General features: G+C 38.6%; 1 protein-coding gene across 3 annotated transcripts in view; it reads left to right on the forward strand.

The window, feature by feature from the left end:
- Positions 1 to 24,817, forward strand: part of DAPK1 (death associated protein kinase 1) — a 92,009-nt gene that overhangs the window by 51,354 nt on the left and 15,838 nt on the right. For 2 of the 3 annotated variants that reach the window (XM_074569505.1, XM_074569504.1), the window contains 16 exons: positions 785 to 923; positions 2,859 to 2,988; positions 3,270 to 3,318; positions 3,460 to 3,486; positions 3,919 to 4,071; positions 4,220 to 4,265; positions 5,854 to 5,943; positions 7,242 to 7,334; positions 8,896 to 9,015; positions 10,114 to 10,212; positions 11,006 to 11,104; positions 12,275 to 12,373; positions 13,812 to 14,009; positions 15,043 to 15,240; positions 18,805 to 18,903; positions 24,587 to 24,664. In XM_074569505.1, coding sequence (XP_074425606.1) covers positions 785 to 923; positions 2,859 to 2,988; positions 3,270 to 3,318; positions 3,460 to 3,486; positions 3,919 to 4,071; positions 4,220 to 4,265; positions 5,854 to 5,943; positions 7,242 to 7,334; positions 8,896 to 9,015; positions 10,114 to 10,212; positions 11,006 to 11,104; positions 12,275 to 12,373; positions 13,812 to 14,009; positions 15,043 to 15,240; positions 18,805 to 18,903; positions 24,587 to 24,664 — 1,717 coding nt within the window. Of the gene's footprint in view, positions 1 to 784; positions 924 to 2,858; positions 2,989 to 3,241; positions 3,319 to 3,459; positions 3,487 to 3,918; positions 4,072 to 4,219; positions 4,266 to 5,853; positions 5,944 to 7,241; positions 7,335 to 8,895; positions 9,016 to 10,113; positions 10,213 to 11,005; positions 11,105 to 12,274; positions 12,374 to 13,811; positions 14,010 to 15,042; positions 15,241 to 18,804; positions 18,904 to 24,586; positions 24,665 to 24,817 lie in introns of those variants that run through there. The other variant, XM_074569506.1, reaches the window with a different exon arrangement.

Genomic DNA, 24,817 nt, shown 5'->3' on the forward strand with positions numbered 1-24,817 from the left:
ATCACTCCCGCCAGATTGCTGACTGAGCTGCGAAAAGGGTCATCCTCGGTTTATTCCTGTCCCTCAGATACAAAAATCTAGATGTGCTTATGTATTCTCTTCACTTCTTACCCCTCTTCCTTCTGCTTGTGCAGCTAAGACACTTACTGGAAATAGTCTTAAGCGCAGTACTGGCTTTTCCTTGTAGGAAAGGTGTAGTAATGTTCAAGTACCACACACGTGCTGAATGTAATACACTATTTCAATGAATGGAATGCATTTTCAAAGGGTTGAATGCTTTGTGGAGTTCAGAAACTGAATAGTAAGACAGCTACCAGTAACAGTTTCAATGGGAGATTTAAATTTTGTCTTTTTCAATACAGGGGTGGAAATCTGATATTTTACTGGTAGTACAAGCTAATTCATGTTTTATTTTCTAGATGTTCCATTATGTTAGTACGTTTGAGTATACTTACTTCACATTTAATTTTATTCTTTTAAATGTGTGTACAGAGGGTAGGTGGGGTTTACTTCATTTAAATTTAGATACAGCCAACCATGTTTGTTTGGTTTTTTAAACCTTTTTTTGTTCAAAAATAAGACTTCTCTTCTTGTATTCTTTTCAGGGGGGAGGAGGGGCAGTTACTGACTGTTATAGATATTGAATTAAGTAATCTTCATCTTCTTTTTTGATATTGACAACATTTAAAGCATCTGGATGCTTTTCAACGCTGTTCTGAGAATAGCTTAAAGGAACCCAGTGGTTAAAATAAGCTCATTAATAACTCTGCTTTTGCTCTCCAAGTGTTGCAGGTGGAGAGCTCTTCGACTTCTTAGCTGAGAAAGAATCTCTCACAGAGGAGGAAGCCACAGAATTTCTCAAACAGATACTTAATGGTGTTCAGTATCTCCACTCTCTGCAAATTGCCCACTTTGATCTCAAGGTGTGTTGAGCAGATAAAAACTTTGACAACTGCAAGCAATATCCATTAAAGTCTTTTGTAACACCAGCCACAAACCTGCCATCATGCAGATCTTGGCCATAGTTCTGTTTTGGTAGCTTATGTAGACAGGGGAAAGCTCAGCCATTGAAAAGAAATTACTGAACTGTAAATAGTTTCCATCTGTTTTTAATGTAAGATTCCTCATGGAAAATGGCAACTTCCGATGAAATTAAACCATTCTGAGGAAGCAATCTTGAAATAAAAATTATGATTATGATTTTATGGAATGCAAATGGGATCTGGATGAAACATTCTGAACAGGATGCACTTTTTCAACTTTTTTTTTTTCTGTTGTGCACATTTTGTGTTCACGTGAACATTATTTATAGATACTAAATTGAAACAGTACAGACTTAAAACCAAAGATCCTTGTGGAGCAGACAGAGCACATAATTTCCTCTTTCTTTGCTTTCAGGGCTTTTTTGTTTGTTTTTAGAAAAACGGTTAATTGCATCCTCTTGGTAATGAAAAGAAAGCTTTTGCGTCTAAACTCAGTTACTGCTTTTGTAATGTTTCGATTTCAGAATGTTTTCTTCTGTAAGATATTTTTCAGAGGTAGGCAGCTGAGCATTCCCTGAAGTCTGCTGAAGTCAGCAGCTACATCTATAATAGGAAAAGGAGGCATAATTATTATATTGCAGTGCAGTTCTGAAAGGGGTGCTGTGTTCTGGGGATGAGGTGGGGAAGGGAATGGTTTTCAGGTTAAGCATACCTTTTCCAGTCTCATCCTCATTACCTACGGTAATGGTAATATATTTGGTCTTTGTGTGACAGTCAGCAGAAGACAAGAATTATTATTATAGTAAGAAATACATTTCTTACAATATGAAATGTAAACACATGGTTGTAATAAAACAAGGCTTCCTTACACCGGATATCAAGAATATGTGAATTAAAGTATGCAGAACAATAAAAGTATGCAATAGAAATGTAGGGAGGGAAGGAAGAATATTACATTTGCACATTTCAGCCCCTGTATATTGGGAAGAGAGGTAAAAGAAGGGTGATGATGAAGAGCTGTCCTTAATGACTCCAGAAGTCCTTAACAACGTGAGCAGGATGGATGTAGCTCCAGACGCTCTTCAGAGCACGCCAGCTCTGTAGTTTATGCCAGTTTACAGTAAACGCCAGTTTACTGTAGTTAATTTTTAGCATGGACATGACAGAATGTGGAGACTAAGTAGCTGGTTCTGTATGCTAGTTAAACTGATGGAATGCAGAAGCAGTCTCCATTGATGATAATCCTGACATTTTGTCTTCTAACTTTGTTCTGGTTTTGCAAATCTTTATTGTAAAATAACCTAAAGTCTGTATTTTAAAATATAGCTAGAAAAGACATGAGAACCTGCTCTTAATCCCTTTTTGTACATTGAGCCTTAAAGTCTAGGAGCTGGACCATTCCTAAAGTTTCTCTCGGAGAGCCAAAGGCAACAAGATACACCTCTCTGCTTGTGTAGTGTGAAGGAAAAGGAAACCTCTTTCAGGGAGTAATGTTAACCAAACCCAAATGATAATTTATACGACTTTGTTTCTTGCAAGCTCCTAGCACTGCTTGAATGGCTGTAGCACAGGGGCTGTGTTCTTTACTGAAGACAGCATGTTTCACTTAGGATCAGTCCACATAAAAACTGTGTATTGACAGGAGGTAAAATCTTGGCCCTGTGGAAATCATAGCAGTCTGTCATCAACATGAAACCATAGTTTACTGTAGTTAATTTTTAGCATACGTTAGATCATAGTATGAAAAGACACGATTTTTCTGCTGAAGAGGCTCAAGGCGGTGAAGAGAAGTGTTCAGTGCGGAAGAATGCTGTTACGTGTCATTTTGTACCTATGTATAATCTCTCTTTCTCTCCCCCTTCCTCCTTTTCAAAGCCTGAAAACATAATGTTGTTGGACAGGAATGTACCAAAGCCTCGAATCAAGATTATTGACTTTGGTTTAGCACACAAAATTGACTTTGGAAATGAATTCAAAAATATCTTCGGAACACCAGAGTTTGTTGGTGAGAAAACTGTTGTTTCTTCAAACTATTCATTCTCAGTCTGTGAAACAGTATATGTGGTTTAGCTTGGTTTAGATGAGTTACAGGTTATGTAATTTGTGTGTAATTCATGACATTATGAAATTTAAATAAGCAATCCTTAGCATTCAGTTCCAACTTAGACTTGATTAAGGTGTTTTTATCTATCAGCATCTTAGCTTATTACCTCTGACATATGTAGGCTCAGAGTGACATGGATCTATTCTTTGACTAGGTACTGATCTTCCTGCTTTCTCCTTTAGCTCCTGAAATAGTAAACTATGAGCCTCTTGGTCTTGAAGCAGATATGTGGTAAGTTATTGGATCTACTTGAAATAAATCTCTCACGATTATTCTTATGTTCTAACCTTTTTTTTTTCTCTCCTCTCTCTCCCTCCATCTGTTTCTCTCCCTCATCCTTTTTTTTTTTTTTCTCTTTTCCTTTCACTCCAGGAGCATTGGTGTAATAACTTATATTCTGTAAGTACCAAAATCTATGGGTGGTTCTTGCAAATGATGGGTTTTTTAATTCTGATTCTATCCTCTGGGTTTTTGGTGGTGTCTGTACAAGTCAAACCATTTTGATTACACATCATGATTCAAGTTGAATGATCATGAAAGCAATAGTATAATTATTGAAAGAATGGCCATTAATCATCATCGAGATAGAACGGGAAGCTGTCTTCAAGTCTGTAGGTGATTTTCCACAGTGGCTTTATCTTAATATTCAGCAAAAATTTATCTTAAAATAACAGCAAAGCTTTTGCCCAGCTAGATCACATCTTCCTCAAAGTACATTTGCGGTCTTAAAGCAGAAAAGAAAAATGTTCACTTTCTGTGGTTATTTAATCTCAGAGGATTGAAACAGCAATGTTGCAATGTGATGAGAGGAATGTTCTGTCTTTCTTGCAGTCTAAGTGGTGCATCACCATTTCTTGGAGAAACCAAACAGGAAACATTAGCAAATGTGTCTGCTGTGAATTATGAATTTGAAGAAGAGTTCTTCAGTAATACCAGTGCCCTAGCTAAAGATTTTATACGAAGACTTCTAGTCAAGGATCCAAAGTGAGTTGTTTCTCTTGTGTATGCACTGTTGCAGCCTATGTCTCTAGTATTTCAAATTACATGATACTTTGAGATGTTAGTTTAATAAATGTATAGCAGTTTGTATTTTTTGCTATCTGAAATAGTTCTGTCTTCTATTCTATTAAAGGAAGAGAATGACTATTCAAGATAGTTTGCTGCATCCTTGGATCAAGGTTAGCATGTAATTAATTCTCTGTTGTCCTGTTTTTAATCATTCTTTATTTCATACTTAGCTTTCACTTTCTAAGTTCATTAACAAGGAAAATTGGCATAATTGTTTAATATAACTTGCTGTTTTGGAAAACTAATACATGCAAAATGTGGACTTCATTAACATATCCTCTATGTAGGTTAGCAATAGGGAAGTAGCCCACTATTGAGATAAAAACCATGCTCAGGCAGAGAAGCTAATTTTCAGGGAGCATTGCACTGACAAAGATACATTCTCTGAATCCAGTCCAGTTTCCTTTCCTGTTTGTCATCTTCTAATCTCCTTATTTAGATTGGGCAAAAAAGGGTCATCTCTTTCCTGTCTTTCTTTAGACTGAAGAAAGCAGTTGATGCAGGGTGGTGGTCTGCTGCTTCTTTGTGTTCAACAGTGTTTGGTTTGGATCAAGCTATTGTGGTACTACTAGGTTGAGAAGGAGTAAATGGTACCTATCATTCTTCTTAATGTGTGCCACTTAATTTTTTCAATTCCCTATCGCATTTTAATTGTGAGTAGTAAACCTCTTTGGTGCCACTGATTTCCCAGGTCTTGGGGATGCACGGTAGGTATTTGACCTCATTCCACTTCCCACAGAAACAGTTAGCAGAATATTTATCCGTGCCACAGCTGCTCCATTTCACAGTTCAGCCTCCTACGGCAGACATTTCTACAACAATATGCCAAACTACAGATCTGACTGGGCTTTGCTGACTTTTTGGGTGTGTAATCTCAAACAGTTGAAACACGTTGAGCATGTTGAAATGATCTGTTAAACTGCTGAAGCAAGCATTGTCCAGGTTTGTCTCTGAGGGACCAGAGGTCTGGTCTCCACTCCTCCAACAGGACATGGTTTTTTGTACCCTGTTATGTTCCTTTATATCATAACTTTCCGGGCATTCGCCCCTCATCCCACCGGTCATATCCTCTTTTCCCCCTTCCTGTCACTACCTTTACCTGCATTTCTCTATAAAAATTACTTCAAGTATGGGATCTTATAATGCAAATTTGGTATACTGCACTGGTAACTGGTGTATAGTATTAGCCTATGAGAAAGTTCAAAGGGTGCAGCCTTAAAGCTCGCTGCACAAGTAGGTGGGATGTGATTTTTTGGGGTTCCAGCAGCATCCAGCTGATTACACTGACACTGGAACAAAGTTTGACTGCATTTAAAATCAGCCAGAAGATCTTCCCAGAGGACAAGATTTATCTAGGAGATGCTATCTGTTATCTGCATCTCAGAAGGAGGTGAAGGATAAAACTGAATGTTCTGTTGGATATTGGCTTTTTTGTTTAAAAGGAAAAAATACATTTTAGTGTTGCATGAAACATTCTTAGGTCTGGATTTCCTTCATCACATTTTTACAAGAAATTCCATTTGCATGCCCCACTAGGCTGTGGATGTTTATTATTACAGTATGATTACAGTAGTATTATAATGTAAGTGGAAGTCATCACTGAAGGACAGAGTCTTACATAGAGGAAGATGCTTTACAAAAGTTCTGGTTGTAATGGTGGGATATTTTACAACAGCTTTATTTTCCTTTTGTGCATAGCCTAAAGACACCCAGCAAGCACTTAGTAGAAAAGCATCTGCAGTGAATATGGAGAAATTCAAAAAGTTTGCAGCACGACGAAAATGGAAAGTAAGTTGTTCAATAAATCTCAAAAATGTTGGTGACACACAACTGCAGTAGCATTACCATCTCCAGGGACACATCAATGACTTTAAAAGTGGAGAAGAAGGAAGAAGAAACCCATTCCTCTGTCATTTGGAATAAATTCAGTGCTTGAGTATGGTGGTATGGAAGAAGACCTCTTTGTTACTGATCTGCATATAAATGCTTGTGTGTGGATTGTTTGTTTTGTGCATGTAGCTGTATGCTGTCATCATTTGCCTTGGTAATGTTTTCAGAGAAAAGCCACTTTTAAGTGTAGGTACATGTTTTTGTGACAGTAATCCCAGCAAGTGAAACATCCCATAAGCAGGTCCCACAGAATTAATTATTCCAGTAGTTATGCCAACACTCAACAAAGTAGAAAGGAAAAACTAGTTTCTTCCGCAAGGGATTTTTGGTCTGAGACTGCCAACCTATTCAGAAGGTTGGCATCACTTAATCTTTCCAGAAATGGGGCGAGGTATTAGCTGAAAGCACTGATCTGTGCAAGGAGCAGTTGGGATAACACAGTTATTCCTCCTCCTTAAGCATCCACCTTGGGGAATTCACACTGATGCTAAGCAAGGGCAGGACTGTTGTATGAAAAATCTGTTTATCATGAGGAGAGATGACACATGAGACAACAGAGGAAGCTATTATTAGAAAAGGAGTTTTAGTCATTGTCACAGAGCCCAAGAAACAGGATGATTTTACTAAGCTATGGACCAAAGGCACAAAATACCCAGCTATGCAGTGCGATTTTTTGCCATAGGTGCGTTAGGTGAACATCTATGGTATTTATAAAATTTAAGTACTAGTCTGCTGCCCTATAATGAAATGGCAGGTCTAGGAATATCTTAAACCATTTTGTAATACAGCATTTAAAGGAATGCTGTCAGCTAATTTACACTGTTTATGTTTTCTGTGTGTACATACTTTAAAATGTGTACCTGTAAATGTTTTCAATGTGAACAAGAGGATGTAATACAAATCTTTCTTTCTTTTTTGCTTTCTATTTGAACAACTTGGTGAAATATTACCAATCCAAATATATTATGTAGCTTTGCTTAGTGCATATGAATAGCCTGTATGGATTAAAAATGTCAAAAGAAATTAACGGTTGAAACGCAATATAAAAAGGAGATGGAGGGTGTTGAAGTCAAACTTCAGTTTGCTTTGCTAACATGACAGTATTCCTTTAAAATCTCTGCAATAGAATCTTATCTCAAGTATTCTGTTTTGATTTTTTTTTTACATATAGCTTTTTTCTTCTTATTTTTAAAAAGCAATCAGTGCGCTTAATATCCTTGTGCCAAAGATTATCAAGATCTTTCTTGTCCAGAAGTAACATGAGCGTCGCTAGGAGTGATGATACTCTGGTAAGTGTGTACTTACATGCTTAGAATGCTTTACTACATCTGAAAGTTAACATTTTCTGAAATGATTCTAACAGAAATATTGGGCTATTAAAAATGTGCATAATTTTCTCATATCTAGGAAGAAATAGATTTTAAGGCTACAGAGGTCAGTTATCTGTGGTCTGATCTCCCTCATGATGCAAACCTTGAAATTTAATTTATTAATTACCCAGCTGAGGCTGATAGCTAGTGCCAGAAAGTCATCTGTTTTTGGTTTTGAAGTTTTGAATCAGGAGGATTTTTTGTACTGTGGCAATTATAATGTGAAAAAGCTGCGTCTGAATTTTTTATGGCACTGTGTACAGTAAAATAATACTGCTTTTTTTTAACATAATATTCAAAATCATTGAGACCCCCTTAGATCCAATGAATGCTAGGCAGTAGTATCGCAAAAAGCATTTGTTAAGGAGGAAATTTTAAAGTTGGACAGTATTCATTTTGTGGTATTATATGTCTACTAGATTTAAGTAGTCAAGAGCAACTGCTGTATGCTTTGTAATTGCAAATGCTTGTAAATCCAAAAGCATTCTTATTTAGCTTACTCTCCAGGTTTTAATACACACTCCACAAATTCCCTGTGATCAGCAAAGTATGTATGTTAATATGTTTAGAGCTGGGTAACCTCATCTTTTCTGAACATTTATAGGATCAAACTTGAAAAATTCTACAAAGCTCTTTTTATCCATATTATGTTCCCTGTCTTCCTCCTGTGCAACTCCACACTCTTGTTTCCACTTTTCCTCCTCTCAGCTTTCTGCTTCCATGCTCTTTGTTCTCTCAGTCTTGCCCTCCTTTCCCTGACTCCTCCACTTCAGTTATCAGTATGCCTTTTAACACTGAATCAGTATTTCACACCGGTGTTGGAGGAGGAAGGATTGTAGCCTAATGTTAGTGTCCTAAAAAATCTGAAACCCCAAGAGAGAGGAGGCAAGAGGGATCGAAATATTGGGCTCAGTGAATTTCATTTCTTAGACATTCTAGTGCATGGGAGAAAAATAAAGTTAAACCTGCAGACGTATCTAGGCTCATGACATGTTCTAGATTTTTCAACTGGCCCATTTGAATGGATGAAAGCTTGCTCCAGAGTACCTCTCCTGCGTCACATTCCTGGCTGGCGTGAAACTTGATACTCCAGCTTGTATTTGTGTACCTCTTGGTTTTTTTAATGTTCACATATATGCATGGAATTAGTTTCATTTCATGCAAGCATTTCATCTATTGAAAGTCCTAGGAGGAAAAAGAAAATACGCCTAATAAAAGAATCTCAATGAGTAATGGGTCCATGTACAAAGAAGAGGGAAGCATATTGTACTAGAAAAAGTGTGGGGGTTTTGGTGTGGGTTTTCAAATAACATGTGTACATGTTAGCCATATGCTTTACAATACAACTTGCAGCTAAAGCACTCTTAAAGATTTTAAAAATTTTACTTTTAAAATTTTTTTAGATGTCTTGGCAGCTGTTGAGGTAGGGATTTTTTTCCTTGAAGCTAACAATTTTTCTTCTTTCTGATTTAATTACAAGGATGAGGAAGATTCTTTTGTGATGAAAGCTATTATTCATGCCATCAATGATGACAATGTTCCTGGATTACAGCACCTTCTGGGATCTCTGACAAATTACGATGTCAATCAACCCAACAAGGTAGTGTGGGTCTGTGTTGAGATGTGTGGGGGACTAGCTATCATCCTGTTGAATAGAGAAACGTGGTTGTAAAATAGAAATGTAACACCTGGAATAAAAAGGAAAAGACAAGTGGATTCGAAATAATTCTGCCTTTCTTTAGGAGAAATTCTAAAGTGTTCTGTGTTCAGTCTTCTCAAACTACCTGCAAATGCAGCCTAAAATGTTTTTTTTTTTGCTTAGGCCTTTGAAAAAAGTATTAATCAAATCTGTTGTCGAGAGCTGTGGTGTATCAGATATCAGCCTTTGCTTTTGCTTGCTGTTGTTATTTCTTGTGGAAGATGAAGATGGCAGAATATATAGGAATAACCAGACTGACAAAACAGACTTTGCAAGCACTGTTAGAAGCAAAAGTCCCATACTGCAGAAACTAGTTATGTGAACGTAATGTAATGTTAGTGCTGCTGTACTAACAGGATTATTGGAACTGAGACCAAGAGACCAAATTTCTGTTGCTGGTTCTGCTGTTTAACCTTGGATAAATCATCTCTGCTGTAATTTTCGCTTTTTGAATGATTCTACTGACCTTCATTATAAAGTACTTCGAGAAATATTCATGAAGAGCACTATAGAAGTAAAGCTTCTCTTATTTTACTGTGATGGGTTCTTGAACTTTTCAAGAAATCACTGTATTTTTTGTTTTAATGGTGCAGTGCCATTGAACTTTCCTTGTTTCCATTGAACTTGTGTCTTTGTGGTGGTGTGGCAAACACCTTAGGTAGTCTGGCTTGAAATGTAGATATAAAGAAGTTGCAAAGAGGAACATCCTTGTCAAATATACCTGATGAGAGCTTAACTTTAATATTCCTAATTTGAAAAGCATGCCTTTAATGTGTGGTGTGTCACGTAGTAAATGTGAATTCGTGCCAAAAATCTGGAAGATCGCTGTGCAATACATTTCTTCGAACCAAAGGGACAAACTATTTTCTATACAGTATTCCCTGAAGATTTAATTTGAAACTGGAAATTCAGAGATGCAATTCAATGCCTGCCTTTTATTCCACTCTATTAATCCTCCAAAAGTTAAATATGTCATTCTTGCTTGTATCTCATTGTTAGCATGGAACACCTCCACTACTGATTGCGGCTGGCTGTGGAAATGTTCAGATGCTTCAGTTGCTTTTAAAGCGTGGATCCCGTATTGATGTTCAAGATAAGGTCAGGGTTCTGCTTTGTCATCATTCTGTATAAGTTTTTAAGTACAGTTAGCAGAGGACAAGCAGTTCAGACCAAGTTGTATTGGAAATGAAAAAATCTGGGCCATATGCCCTGTTATCTGTCTTCCACAGCAAAAAGATAAAAGCAAATCTTTAATAATGTAACTTGTAACTTGCGTATCCTCTGATGTTGATCGCTTTAGTAGCTGAAGTAATTTGAATGATGTTAATCTTAAAATGTAGTTCATGCTCACTAAATTGCCTCAGTTAGTTCAAATTAGTGATTGCCCTAAAACACAGTGGTGAAATTTATTTAATATGGAATGATAAATGCACATTTTGGTGTTGAGGAATATTGCAGTGAAAACTCGTATGTGATGGAGGATATGCTTTGCAACAATTTTTTTTCAAAATGTGTTGTAATGGTCTGGGATTCATTTAAACCAAACTTGAGGCACTGGCTGCTTCTCTATCTAATAGGCAGTAAAGTAAGCACAGAAAGGTTTTTATCTCATGACTGTTCTTTCCAAAAAACTCCCTTACAAGGGGGAAGAGGGTTATCCTTGCAAACATCAGTGATCCTGTTAGTCATCTTATGGGGTTTTTTGTTGTCATTGTTGGTATGTGGGGTTGTTCAACTAATTTGAAGGGTTTTTTTAAAATAGATTCATATACGCGTGAATAGCTGTTCAGTATATCTGTGTACATCTTAAGTGCATGTATGCCTCATTTGAAAATCTAGAATTAGGATTCTAAATGTATCGATAGCATCTGTAATCAAATATTTTTGACAGGCTGGATCTAATGCAATCTATTGGGCTTCTCGACATGGTCATGTAGAAACACTGAAATTTCTCAATGATAATAAATGTCCTTTGGATGTTAAGGATAAGGTAAGAAAAAAATTCTTGTCATTTTTCATGCCGAGGCCCTTTTTTTTGATAACTTTATCTTAGCAAAGAGAGAGGTCTTTCAATTGGAATAATTTTCCGCTGTGCCATAGTTCCAAGAATGTAACTGGGTTTTGTTATTGTGGTTTTATAAGCTGACATATAGGGCTGTGATAACACAGCTTTAAAGTAGCTGGATGTACTGATTATTTTCCTGACAAATGTTAACCAAGCGTGCATATTAAATGTGGTGAGTACATGGTGGGTAGGTGGGGAAGTACAAACCTAAATTAATTTTCGCTTGAAGACTAGATTTCTCGTTGTAACTCAGGGTAAAATCGTGATTCTGTTTTTCATTCCTCTTGATTGAAAATCACTTTTGTCTGACAAGTAAATTTGACTGTTATTAAGTTGAGTATAATGAAGCCTAACAATTTATAGCTGATGAGCACTTACCTTGTCTCCAGCAGTGTTACTTGAGCAACATTTGCCCTAGAAACTAGTTGCTGTTAAAATCTTATACCACAGCGATGGTTTTATACTAGCCAAAGCTCCAGTACAGAGGCGGTTACACTTGTGAAACACAGTTTGCTTTGTTGAGGGAACTAGTGTGAGGCAAGGCACGTTAGCAAAATTAGTGTTCAACTCCTGATAGGGCTACTAGGAAAAAGATTATTCTCTTAATAAACTACCATTTCTTTTTCATATAATTTCAACAAAAGGCTGCGAATAATTACACATACTGACCAAAACACACCAGGATATACCAAGGTGTTAGGCCAACTCCTTACATTTCTATATACAGGACAGAGGGGAGGCATATGGAAATAGTATGAATAGAAGTAGGACTTATGTTTCAACACTAATTGCACGCACAGCTACCACCTCATATTGTGCGGAAATCCCATTGCGGTTGTGACCTGGAACAAACTAAGTAGGAAAATAAGTTCTGGAAAAGGAAGGCCTTTGAAGAAATAACCTGTCAGGTGGTGGCATATCTGTCATGTACAACTACAATTTGTAAGGGGGAGATCTCTGCTGGCCGCAGCTGCTGCTGCGCTATGGGGAGTGGGGAGTACCCCATGCAGCATACAGGCATTCAGGCTGTACATGGTGGTGTATATCTAGGGCTGACATACGAAATTACACTGGCATGTTCTTCTGTAATTGCAGTCTGGGGAGACCGCTCTCCACGTCGCAGCTCGGTATGGGCATGTGGATGTGGTTCAGTTTCTCTGTAGTGTTGGATCCAATCCAAACTTTCAAGACAAGGTGAGTCATGGACGCTGTCTATTTTTCTTCAACAAATAAGGTTTTAGTATGAGTTGTCAAAACTTCTAGTCTTGCCTTGCGGCCTCTGGCATGTTTGCATTTGAAAAAAATAACAAAATTATGGAGGTTTCAATACCTCTTAATAGACGAAGATTACTCAAAAAACAGCGTGCATGAACCAACTACTGTTATAAAACAAAGGTTCTCTCAAATATGAAAGCTTAAAGATGGAGAAACTCAACATCGTGAAGGTATGGGTGGTTGTGTGTTCCTTGTGAGTTCAGCTAAAGCTTTTATTAGTTTTTACCTTGACTTCAGCTTATCATGGGACTTTTCTGAGGTCTCAAGCACTCATTTTTTAAAATGAGAGGAGGGCTCAGGAGGGCTTCTTTGGAGCTCTGAACTCTTGAGAGAAAACAGGAAAGAAAAAGCTTAATAGAAAAAAAAAGTATTGTTTAAGCAGCAACAGGCCAAGGGACCACAGGGCATGCTGTTCGGCTATTTCTTTTTCTTCAGATTTTTACAGAAATCTTGAATACAGTCAGAGTCCTCTAATAATATCGATTGTCTCCTCATTGATATTTGCCAGGTACAGAAAGGATGTCCCATTGCTTAGGATTTGATAGAATTACTTTTTTGCTAGGTTTTAATCTTCCCTGCTTTTCCTTGGGCTACTTTCAATAGCTACTTTCAATAGTGTTTTTGTACAACATTTGAGTTTCTTAATGGTGTTCCATGTAATTGTTATGAAGTACAAGAAGACTGAAGGTGAGTATTTTGAAGCTTCCTGGTTTCACACAAAAAGCAAATTAGAACTTTAGTCACAACTGAACTCAAAACGCCTACAGTTTCAAAGGCTTGTTGTGATGTGCGTTTAAAGGACTTGGGTTTCTAAGTACCCAAGCCACTGCCTGCACTCCTAAATCATGAGGATATGCTTTTTGAACGTGGTAAGCGGAGTGGTCCGCCTCAAACTGCAAGTCTAGTGGGATTTGCATCTCCTTGGTGAGCGATCTGTTTTAAACCCTGGATTAGTCCCTCAGCGCACAGGATGTAGAAGTTGCTCATGAACAAGGATCAGTTTTCGAGTGAGAGAACCGAGACAGTTAGCTTCAGGAGCATGGAAACATCTATACTAACATTGATGACATGCAAGGTGTTGTCAATAGATAGTTTTATGGTGAGAAATATGGACTCTCAGAATCCAGGTAATGATGAAAATCTAGCGCATTACTGTAATCACTTAGTATGCCTGCAGGAATTATTCTTACTTTGAGAATGTCAGCATTAAAAATCGCAACATCTTGTATAGGGCTTACTTAGTAGATGGTCTTTTCTCTTTCATGTCATCTTCCTGTCTTTCTAAGTTAAGCCGGGGAATTGTTCCTCCTAGCATTTGGTTCATGTGTGCTGGTTTTTTTATTTTTCATGTTGATAGGAAGAAGAAACGCCATTGCATTGTGCAGCTTGGCACGGCTACTATTCTGTTGCCAAAGCCCTCTGTGAAGCAGGTTGTAATGTGAACATTAAAAACAAAGAAGGGGAGACTCCGCTCCTGACAGCATCTGCTAGGGGTTACCATGATATTGTGGAATGCTTGGCAGAACACGGGGCTGACCTTGATGCAACAGACAAGGTTAGTTTGAGTTGCTTTTGGTCAGGAACTATGGTCAGAGATCACAGGTGTTGCAGAGCCATATCTCTGAACTGCTTATTTGAATGCTGCAAGCCAGTGTTGTTTCCATGATGCGGGTTCTCTGAGCAGTTCACACGGACACTGCTGATGACTGCAGTAGTTTTTAAAATTGCCCACTGATTATTTTCCAGGATTGGGTTTTTACTTATTCATTATCACCTTATCAATTATCACCTTATGAGTAACACTCTATGAAAAATGGCAAGAATACTGGGTTCTGTAATTGGTAACAAACTATTAATTTAAAGGAAAAAGATGGATTTGCTGTTTGCCTTTGATTCCTGTGGGCTCAATAAATCACAACTATTTCCAATAAGCTAAATTCCAACTATTTAAAAATATAGCTTAGTTTGATTCAGAATCATTTTTTGTCTTCCATGGTGTAGTCACAACAAATACATTTTGCATTTCATTCTTTATACTTTTGGTATGCTTTTAGCTACCTGTATTGCTTATAGTTACTAAAGAGTTACTAAAGCAAGTTCAGAAAAAAGTTTTTTCTTCTAGAATGATTAAATTGTTTTTTTCCAGTCACATTGTCTCTTTAAGTTGTTCCACAGAGATAGAAAGCTTTGTCTCTAAAGTTACTGATCACTAAGCAGATTGCATGACTTTTGCATCACTAACTTCTGTCAGTGAACAGTAGAGTGGTTTACAATATTGAGCTGGTTGTTAACAGTTGGTCACTGTCCCACCTCCTAGGGAAATCATCAGTAGAGAATGTGTATTTGCATTTCATCCGTTCCACTGCAAAGCCCTGTGGCTTAACAGAAATTTGTTTTCATCCCATAGCTGATTTGTTCTGACAGATGCTGTGCATCTCCCTGCCTCCACCCTCAAAATACAAATAAAAAACATTGTGATTCCTGAGGCCAGGAGACGCACCCAGTCACATGAAATGATTGTGGCTCTGCAAAATGCTTTGACTTTTAGCACTATCAAATCTCTCTTACAAGCTGTCTTGTGATTTCAGGATGGTCATATAGCCCTACACCTTGCTGTGAGAAGATGTCAAATAGAAGTAGTTAAAACTCTCATGAGTCAAGGATGTTTTGTAGATTTCCAAGACAGACATGGCAACACTCCCTTGCATGTGGCCTGCAAAGATGGAAATGTTCCTATTGTGATGGCACTCTGTGAAGCAAGTTGTAATTTGGATATCACTAATAAGGTAAATGGAATATGGGTACTGAACTACTTTGTTTAATAGCTTACCTATTGCATTAGATGACTTTTTTCAGTTCTGTGATATGAAAAATGTTTTTCCTTTTATTTTTTCTCTCTTAAAGTGAACAAATGCAAAGCATTAAATTACTTGCCTTGCAAATTTACCTAAGTTTGTTTCAGTTGAATAGGTGATTCAAGATCCATGAAGAAGGAACCCAAGTGAATTATCACAGTGTATTTTGCCACTCACTTTTAATGTTGAAGTATATGACAACCTTCTTCCCTAGCTGTATAGCTTTGCTTTGTGCAGATTAGATTTAGGTGCTGAAGAATAGATGAAATGCATTGCTGCTGGCCTAAGCAGGTGTGATTTAATAACAGTAATTTATATACAGAATTGAAGACTGGTACATTTTTATGAAAAATCTGCTTTGAATTCTTCCAAGTTGCATGAAAAGATCTGCACTGTCATTTAACAAAGAATTTAAATCAACTGCAGATTCTATTCTCGGTTATAAATATAAGTGCTGCATTGGTTGGTTTATGTTTTTCTGCATTGAGTTGACTTATTAAAATAACTCCTAATCAAGCACTTAGAATAGAATAGCTATAATTTATCTATTAAATAAGTTGTCACTGTCAGGGTACAGGAAATCTCAGAATTAAAATGAACTTCAGAATTAAAAAGCACTCCTCCAAAGAGAATGTTTAATTGCTTCTCCTTAAACTTTTACATACTAGTGCCTTGTGTGCTTTGTCTGTTGTGCTAGTGTTGCAGTGCATGGGATAACTGAATGTTGATGCTTTACAGTATTGACATTCTGGCTTTCTTCCTAGAGATATTTAAGAGACAAGTAAGCTTTTTCAGGAAACTTCCCTTTGGTTAGTTTGAATAGCTTAACGTCAGCCATTGGACTCTGCTGACAGGCTGTGGGGCTTAGGGCTTGATATTTAGCTCTGAGTGTCCCTCTTTGCTTTACTTAATTTTTGTATGCTACTAAGTTTCAGAGTTGTTCATAGGAGTATTTATGTCACTATTTGCAATCTGTTTGATGTGGGAGTTGTAGCTTCTTTGTTTTTCTGTAAAAGTACGTACTCTGACAATAACATTTTGCTAGTTAACACTTCCATTTATTACCAAAGCACTGACCTTCTCTGTATAAGCCAACTAAAGAAAGTTGTGTTGGCTTGAGAGTTGTCCAGTGCAATCACTTTTGGTTTTAATAATTAAAATCATAGAATCTTCATGGTTGGAAAGGACCTTTGAGATCATCAAGTCCAACCATACACAAACACCAAAAAAAAAAAACCCAAAAAAAAAAAAACGACAACCAAACAGACAACCTACAACCTCTGCCACTAGACCATGCCCTGAAGTGCCAAATCTAGACGTTTCTTAAACACCCCTAGGGATGGTGACTCAACCACCTCCCTGGGCAGGCTGTTCCAGTGCCTGACCACTCTTTCAGTAAAGTAATTCTTCCTAATATCCAATCTAAACCTCCCCTGCCGCAGCTTCAGACCATTTCCTCTGGTCCTGTCATTATTCACCTGGGAGAAGAGGCCAACACCCACCTCTCTACAACCTCCTTTCAGGTAGTTGTAGAGGGCAATGAGGTCTCCCCTCAGCTTCCTCTTCTCCAAGCTAAACATGCCCAGTTCCCTCAGCCTCTCCTCACATGACATGGTCTCCAGACCCCTCACCAGCCTGGTAGCTCTCCTCTGGACACATTCCAGCACTTCAATGTCCCTCTTGTACAGAGGGGCCCAAAACTGAACACAGTACTCGAGGTGAGGCCTCACCAGTGCCCAGTACAGAGGCATGATCACTTCCCTGCTCCTGCTGGCCATGCTATTCCTGATACAAGCCAGAATGCTCTTGGCCTTCTTGGCCACCAGGGCATACTGCTGGCTCATGTTAAGCTGGCCGTCCACCAGCACCCCCAGGTCCTTTTCTGCCGGGCAGCTTTCCAGCCACTCTTCCCCAAGCCTGTATTGTTGCTTGGGGTTGTTGTGACCGAAATGCAGGACCCAGCACTTGGCCTTATTAAACCTCATACAGTTGGCCTTGGCCCATCGATCCAGCCTGTCCAGGTCCCTCTGTAGAGCCTTCCTACCCTCAAGCAGATCAACACTCCCACCTAGCTTGGTGTCATCTGCAAACTTACTGAGGGTGCACTCAATCCCCTCATCCAGATCATTGCTGCCAAGTGAAAAAACTTCCAATAATGAGCTCCCCAGTCCTGCCTCTTAGCTTAAACCTGATTGACTAGGCAATTACATCCAAATCCACAGCTGGGAAGACATTTTGGGGAAGGTGAGTTAATGCAGCACAAGGCTGGGTTAGCACCTGTTTTCATAATGGAGAATGCTGAGCTAGGATCGGTGGCCTGGCCACAAGCATGCTGTGGAATAAATAATATTCAAGTGTTCAGTAGGGGTGGGATCATGGCTACAGAAGCTGCGGTTAACATTTGTGTCCTGTTACTCTTTAGGAGTCATGTATACTAGAGTGATTTTGTTTGAGTCTTAGCAAATAGATAGCCTTTATTTCTACTGGTCTCCTTCAGCAGCAAGTCCTGTAATGGGAGTGCATTAACATAATCACCGTGCATCCTTCGTCCTCACATCTGGCATTGTCCTATGTGTACATAACACTGACTGAAGGCACCATTTGTTTCTTCCACAGACTTATGTGCAGTAGAACATCGTATGCATTTATTTGAGTTGTGGTGTAGGGCTTTGAGGAGCCAGGCGTCTTTTCAGTTTCCAGTTGTCAGAAAGTTAGCTTTGCTTTCAAATACTCCTTTGAGAAGTAAGTTTGTGAGTTTGTTTCTGAATGTAGGGTTGGAACGGGGAGAACTATATTGGAAACACAAAAGTGTGTGAAAGTATAGTAAGAGGAGTTACAAGCAGAGAATACATGGTAGTGATCTTTTTAACAGTAGCTCTGAATGTGAAAGACCAGAAGTGGATGTCATGAGAACCAGTTGTCAGTGGAGAGATTCAGGGGTAAAAGCAAAAATTGGGAAAGGAATACTTACAGCTCTTTCTTCTGTCACTGAAACCACAAATTCCTTCAGGCTGACTTCTTGCATTCATCCCTTTTATTCCTTTGGATGGAAGTGGGGAGACTGCAGATAGGTAATCTTCAGTAATACTTGGATTGAAGTAGAATCCAGAGCTTTAAAGGTAAAGGACTTAGTGTTGCTTAACTGCTTCATATTTAATTAAGCAAAATGCAGTCAAATTTACAGGAAATTAGAAAGACATTTTGAAATATAGCCAAAAACTCTAAAGGATTCCTTCACAGTTGTGGGGGATTTAGCTATAAAATTGTTTCCCATGTTTTAAGTAGGCAGTCTGGCCTTTGTTTTTAATTGAGCTTTAAGCAGTTGTGCATCAGCTTTTTTCTTAAAATTTTTGCTTTGTACTTTTTCTTAGAGGTTTTGCAAGACTTTTGCTGTGTATCAGTGTGTATAATTGTACAGTATGTTCAATTATTAGTTATAAAATTTGGAGTGATGTTCTTGTACTGACATAATGACACCTTTTTTCACCATGTTAGTATGGAAGAACACCTTTACATCTGGCAGCAAACAATGGCATTCTTGATGTTGTCCGGTTCCTGTGTCTTGCTGGTGCCAACGTAGAAGCTTTAACCTCTGTAAGTATTGATACTCTTAAGCTTCTTGCTTCTTTTATGTATCATAGTAGGAAACGAATTCATCTCTTCATGTGTGTGGGGGAAATGGTCTAATATAATAACATTTTGAAAATAAAATAAAAAAAAAGGTTAGGCTCTTGAATGTCCACAGCTTGAAAAGCGTTCTCTGTTGTCAACTTGTTCTCTTCTTACAACTGAATTTGGTACAGTACAACTATAGCTTCATCTACACCTAAGAATTTCTTCACCTAGAATTACTTGTAGCATTGTGGTTTCTGTAAGCACAGTGGGCCGTTGTCATTAAGATGTATGAAATTTCACATCAGGTACTGTTACCATACAAGCGTATTGTATTTATCTTAAATAGTTTTCATCTTTTCAGTGGATAAAAAGGTTTTATTTTCATGGTGGGAGATGTGTGGGTGCATGGATGAGTGAACCAGCATGCAAGTATCCTTGTAAAACAAATAATTTATGTCAGGTGAGTCAGCACCACTGGTTCCAATTAGCACCACTGAAGGTATTTTTCATTCTCACTAAAGTGAGAAATGTCCTCCTAGGTGACATATCCACAGCAGGAATGAAGTGTCCTTCATCATGCACACCTCATATGCACGATACATTATAGGCATCATACGCATCGTTTACCTGTGTTTTGAACAAACTAACCATGTATTATTTTCATATGCATTGGATCGGTTAACGTTGCTACTTGCCCTAACCAATGCATTGTGCATAGGAATAACTATCGCTCTGTATATTGAAATCATGTCGTGATTAGACTTCAGTTAAGTCCATGTTTTTCAAAATTCTCCTTACAAAGTATCCCAGAGGTGGCTGAAATGGAAGGAAAAAGGAGAAAAGTTCCATTTCATTTGCTTTACCCATTTGGTAGAAAATACTTTTTTTTTTATTTATTTTATTTTCCTATACATTTAGCACTGTGCTTTTTTCCTCTAAGTGTGTACCTCACGTGGCAGGACAAAGCTTGCAAAAAGCAGTCATTAAAACCAGTGAACTTGGAATTGTGGCTTAAACAAGTTTAGGATCTAAAAATGACTCTTTGATAACTACTAGATTGTAGATTACCACGTCCCTATTAATCACTAATAATGAAATGTGAATGCAGTGGAGATTGTGGGGTGTTTTACAGATTTTCCTTTGTCACCTGTTTTTGTCCCTTTCCTTTTTTTTTTTCCCTTTTTTCCCTTTTTTCCCTTTTTTCCCTTTTTTCCCTTTTTTCCCTTTTTTCCCTTTTTTCCCTTTTTTCCCTTGTTTCCTTGTTTCCTTGTTTCCTTTTTTCCTTTCTTCCTTTTTTCCTTTTTCCTTTTTTCCTTTTTCCTTTTTCCTTTTTTCCTTTTTCCTTTTTTCCTTTTTCCTTTTTTCCTTTTTCCTTTTTTCCTTTTTCCTTTTTTCCTTTTTTCCTTTTTCCTTTTTTCCTTTTTTCCTTTTTCCTTTTTTCCTTTTTCCTTTTTTCCTTTTTCCTTTTTTCCTTTTCCCTTTTTTCCTTTTCCCTTTTTTCCTTTTCCCTTTTTTCCTTTTCCCTTTTTTCCTTTTCCCTTTTTTCCTTTTCCCTTTTTTCCTTTTCCCTTTTTTCCTTTTCCCTTTTTTCCTTTTCCCTTTTTTCCTTTTCCCTTTCTTTTTTGGGGGTGTGTCCCATTGTGTATCTATATTTTCACTACTACGTAACATAGCAATAAGATATAACAAAAAGGTGGTGGGGTAATTCTTGAGCTGTATCACTTAATTTATGTCACGACACCTGTGTTGGTATAATTGCCTGTGTGGACCCTGACCTTCTAAGGTAAAAGTACTTTTTATCTCCTTCGTTCAGATCAGTTTTAAGGAGATAAAGTAAATCATGCTGAATACTAAATCTGGCAGGGGAAACAGACTGAATATACATATCTATGCATTATTCCAGCAGCGTTGCAGCAGAGAGAAGAGAAAGGGAGGAAGTGCATCTGGTGATTTTAATAGCATTTCAGTTTTGCATTAGTTTGCTGGGTAAATGTTAAACGGTTCTGAAAAGTCTTATTAACAGCCCTTTCCGGGCCAGTGCAGTAGAATGAATTACCTTTGTCTTTTCTCAGAACGCGATTTCTGAGGAGTTAACTTTTGCAGCACTGTTAATGGGCCTGCAGTATGATTTCCCTGCCTACTCCCCAGGCTAAAGCCCATTTTAGGACTAGTTTGATTTTGAATTTGGTTGCATGGATGATGTTGTGACCTTAGAAAACATTACGGTCCTGGCGTATACAATCATTTCCAATGTTTGAATTTCCCCCAAAAAATTTTTGTGCTCACATGCTAGCTGGCACTATGTCCTTGGCTTCTTCTCACAGAAGTTTCTAAAATCTTCCCAAGTTAAAAATTGTCGATTGCTTAAAAACTTTGAAGGGAGTTGTGGATGCCCCATCCCTGGAGGTGTTCAAGGCCTAGTGGGAGGTGTCCCTGCCCATGGCAGCGGGTTGCAACCAGATGATCTTTAAGGCCCTTCCAACTCTGATCATTCTGTGATTCTATGATGGTTGCAAATGGCCACTTAAATTCAGGACCAGCGCTTGCAGGCGTAGCTGTCTGATTTGCAACAAAAGAGGCAGTCAGCAATTGCAATGAAATACAAGTACCAGGTGCAAAATACGCTTTTATGGATCCTGTAGCCAAGCCCTTTTCAGATGCAGACTTTGCTTACGCATTGATGTTCCAGTGTATAGATACCTTCTACTTTTCAAGAAAACTTCAATAGGAAAATAATTTACTGAAATCTGTTCACTATTTTGCTTGTGTGTGTATTTTCTAATTCTTGCTGTGCTCTACAGTTCAGCCTGTAGTGGATATCTACAGCCCCATGTTGTTCATAGTTTGGATAAAAATAGGGAACTTCATTCTGTTAATTTCTTTTTCATGGAAGCAAACGCTTTTTTTACCTGTTATCTCAATCAATAAATTGAACTTCCAGATCTGAGCCTGAATTTTCAACAGACGTGTGAACTGAACCGCAACCATCTGTCTGTAAATATTTCAAAATGCTTTTTGTGGGTAAACTGGAGCTAGAGCTCTCTGCTGTTCTTGGTGCTTGTTGCCAATGTTCTGGGGTATCCTTCACCTACTCCACAGGCCTTTCTGCCTGTCTTGTTTACTGTGTGGTCCGATGACCATGGGCTTCAAAAATTGTGCTTGTCAGGCAATGCCCTTGCTAAGGTGTTGCTCCATAAGGGAAGGTGAGCTAGAAGCCAGGAGTAAACAAAGTGAGGAGGGACAGTATCCAGTCCCACAGTTCCCAAGCAAGGCAAGCAGAGCAGATCCAGTGATGGCAACCAGCTTCAGCCAGGAGTCTGGGTTACCAGACACATCTGTAACAATGAGGCAGGTCTGAGGTTAAGTCAAAGTCAGGAATTGGGCTTGGTGACCGTGGTCAGCCAAGGGTCTAATGTTCGCCAGGCAAGTTCATACTGAAGAGACAGGTTCAAGGTCAAACCTGGAAGTCAGGGGCTGGGTCAGTGGGATACATGGCCAAGCTGTAGTGTTGCTCAGGTGAGGACCACAGGCAAAAGCCTCAGCCTAAAAGCAACACCTGAGCAAAAGGTAGTGTGAAAGCCCCTGGTGGGGCTTCTTTTCAAGTCTTCCTCCTTCACAGCAGTCTGAAGCAAGATTAGACAGCTGTATCAGGCAGCTGATCTTGAGCTCAGGAACCTGTTAGGAAGTGCGGAGGGAGCTCCGAGTCATGACAGTGCCGTCCCACTGTCACAGGTAGGCTTGCTCTGTGCACACATTTGTTTAGACGTAGCAATTTGAACCACTGCTGTTGTCATTTTTCTAGTTTTGGGAGCGGTTACCTCCATCCCGTTATAACCGTGCTCACTGATCAGGCTCTGGCACAGCCACTGCCATCCACATTCCTTGCCAAATACTTACCAGATGGTTATTTCCTTTGTATTTGTGCGCAAATAGCTGTGACTGAGCTAAACAAACAATGTGTCAGAGTACAGCTGTTTAGCCAAAGTCAAGCTTGAAGCCAGAACAAACCCCCATGGAGCAATGAGACACAGCAAGCAAGGGTGGCAAGTTACCAAAGCCTTGCCACAGCAGCTGTGCTGTACCCATCGAGAGATGTGGGACCTGCTCTGATTCAAAGGGACAGTGCCCCTGCAGGGATCTGTCACTTCGTATGTGCTTGGTGATGGAGTTTGCCAGGCCATCTCCAACCTTACGTTGCAACAGGAACACACTACACTCTGAAAGCGTGCAGGGCCAGGCTGTAGCAGCCCTGCTTTGGACTTAAGCAGAGACCAAAGATTTGGGGATACAGATAAAATTCATGCTTTAGGTTGGTGAAGGCTGCATCCTGTTATCACAGGGATTCTCAGGAAGGGGATCAAGGTTTCCCCTTTATCTGGAGGTTTTGGGTTCCGTTGAATATGACTGGAAACTCGGGAAGCACTGAAGGTATTGAAGCAGTTCTCCTGACGGCAGCTAGCTGCCCAGCCACCAGAACACTCTTCCTGTCATACAGCAGGCAGTCAGGATTAAGTGGGATTTGGAGGATAGGGTCAGCACAGACCAAGAGATTCTTCCCCTTTGATACATCTTCTGTAAGGGAAATTAATTTTAAAAAATACATTCAGATGTTTCTTTACTAAAGTTGCAATTACGTGTCAACTACAGAAGGAATTTAAGGGTAAGATGTTGGTTCAAATGAGTCTGTTCACACCATCAACTACAAATTTGGCTGTTCCTTGCTCATGTTCTGTTCCTGTCCTATTTATTTCATATGTAGGAATAATAATTGCAGCAACCTCAGAAGCTACTTAAAACAATGCAAATTTCACATGAAAATCTAGTAAAATCAAAGATAGAAACCCAAGAAAGAGATCTTAGTTTTTCAATACTTGTTCTTAATATTTGAAAGTCCTTACCTGACAGAGTGAAAGCAGCAAAGTGCTCATAAATTAGTTACCTGTTACCAAAATTTAAAGCAACACAATAGCATTAATGTAGTCAGAAGAGTGAAACTTGTGAGCAATTTTTCTTTCAGCCTATTTCATATTAAACTGCTGACCTGTAAAACATGGGTAATTAAATGGCAAGACCAGAATGCTGAAGGCAGCTTTGCTTCTCCTTTTAAATTTGCTGATGCAATTTAAATCACATGCCTTACAATTTTCTTGCTTTCTGGAAACCTCCAGTGACTGGTGTGCCACTGTCATTCTTTATCCATTAAAATTCATCTGCTTTCATGTGAGTGAATACGCTGATGTCTTCCTTCTTTGTGAAACGTTTAAACTTTTAGATCTCTTCAGTATGTAATACCTAGAAATCACTATCATTCAGTTGGTGATAACAGAAGAGGAATTCAGATGGGGTGGTATTGGCATTGCCCTCAGGCTCTGAATTCAAAGTATCTTCTCACAGTGGCATCCAGATGCCAATTTGTAAAAGAAATGCCATTGTTTTGCATTGTACTGTATTTTTTTGGACAATTGAAAAAAACAGGGATTTTGGTGGGGGGTGATTGTTACTTGTTGTCAGTTGATTGTGTTGTGGGTTTTTTTTTCTCCCTGTTTCGTTTGCATCTGACAGCAATTCTCTTACTGCCTTGAGCAGCTAAACTATGTTGTGTGTGATTTTTTTATTGTGGGCAAAAGGAAGGAACTGCTGCTAATAATTTGTGTTTTAACAGGATGGGAAAACAGCAGAAGATCTCGCCAGAGCAGAGCAGCATGAACATGTAGCCAGTCTGCTTGCAAGACTTAAAAAGGTTAGGAATGCATTAATTTTAACGGAGATTTTCATGTTTTTAAGATACCAAGAAAAGCTTGACTGTGGGAAATCATACAGTAAGATAGTCATCAAAGCCATTCTAAAAAGCTGTTGCAAATATCCTTACTGGGATGTTGTCTTTTTTTTTTCC

This window comes from Larus michahellis, chromosome Z (assembly GCF_964199755.1).
Source record: "Larus michahellis chromosome Z, bLarMic1.1, whole genome shotgun sequence".
Classification (NCBI taxonomy): Eukaryota; Metazoa; Chordata; class Aves; order Charadriiformes; family Laridae; genus Larus; species Larus michahellis.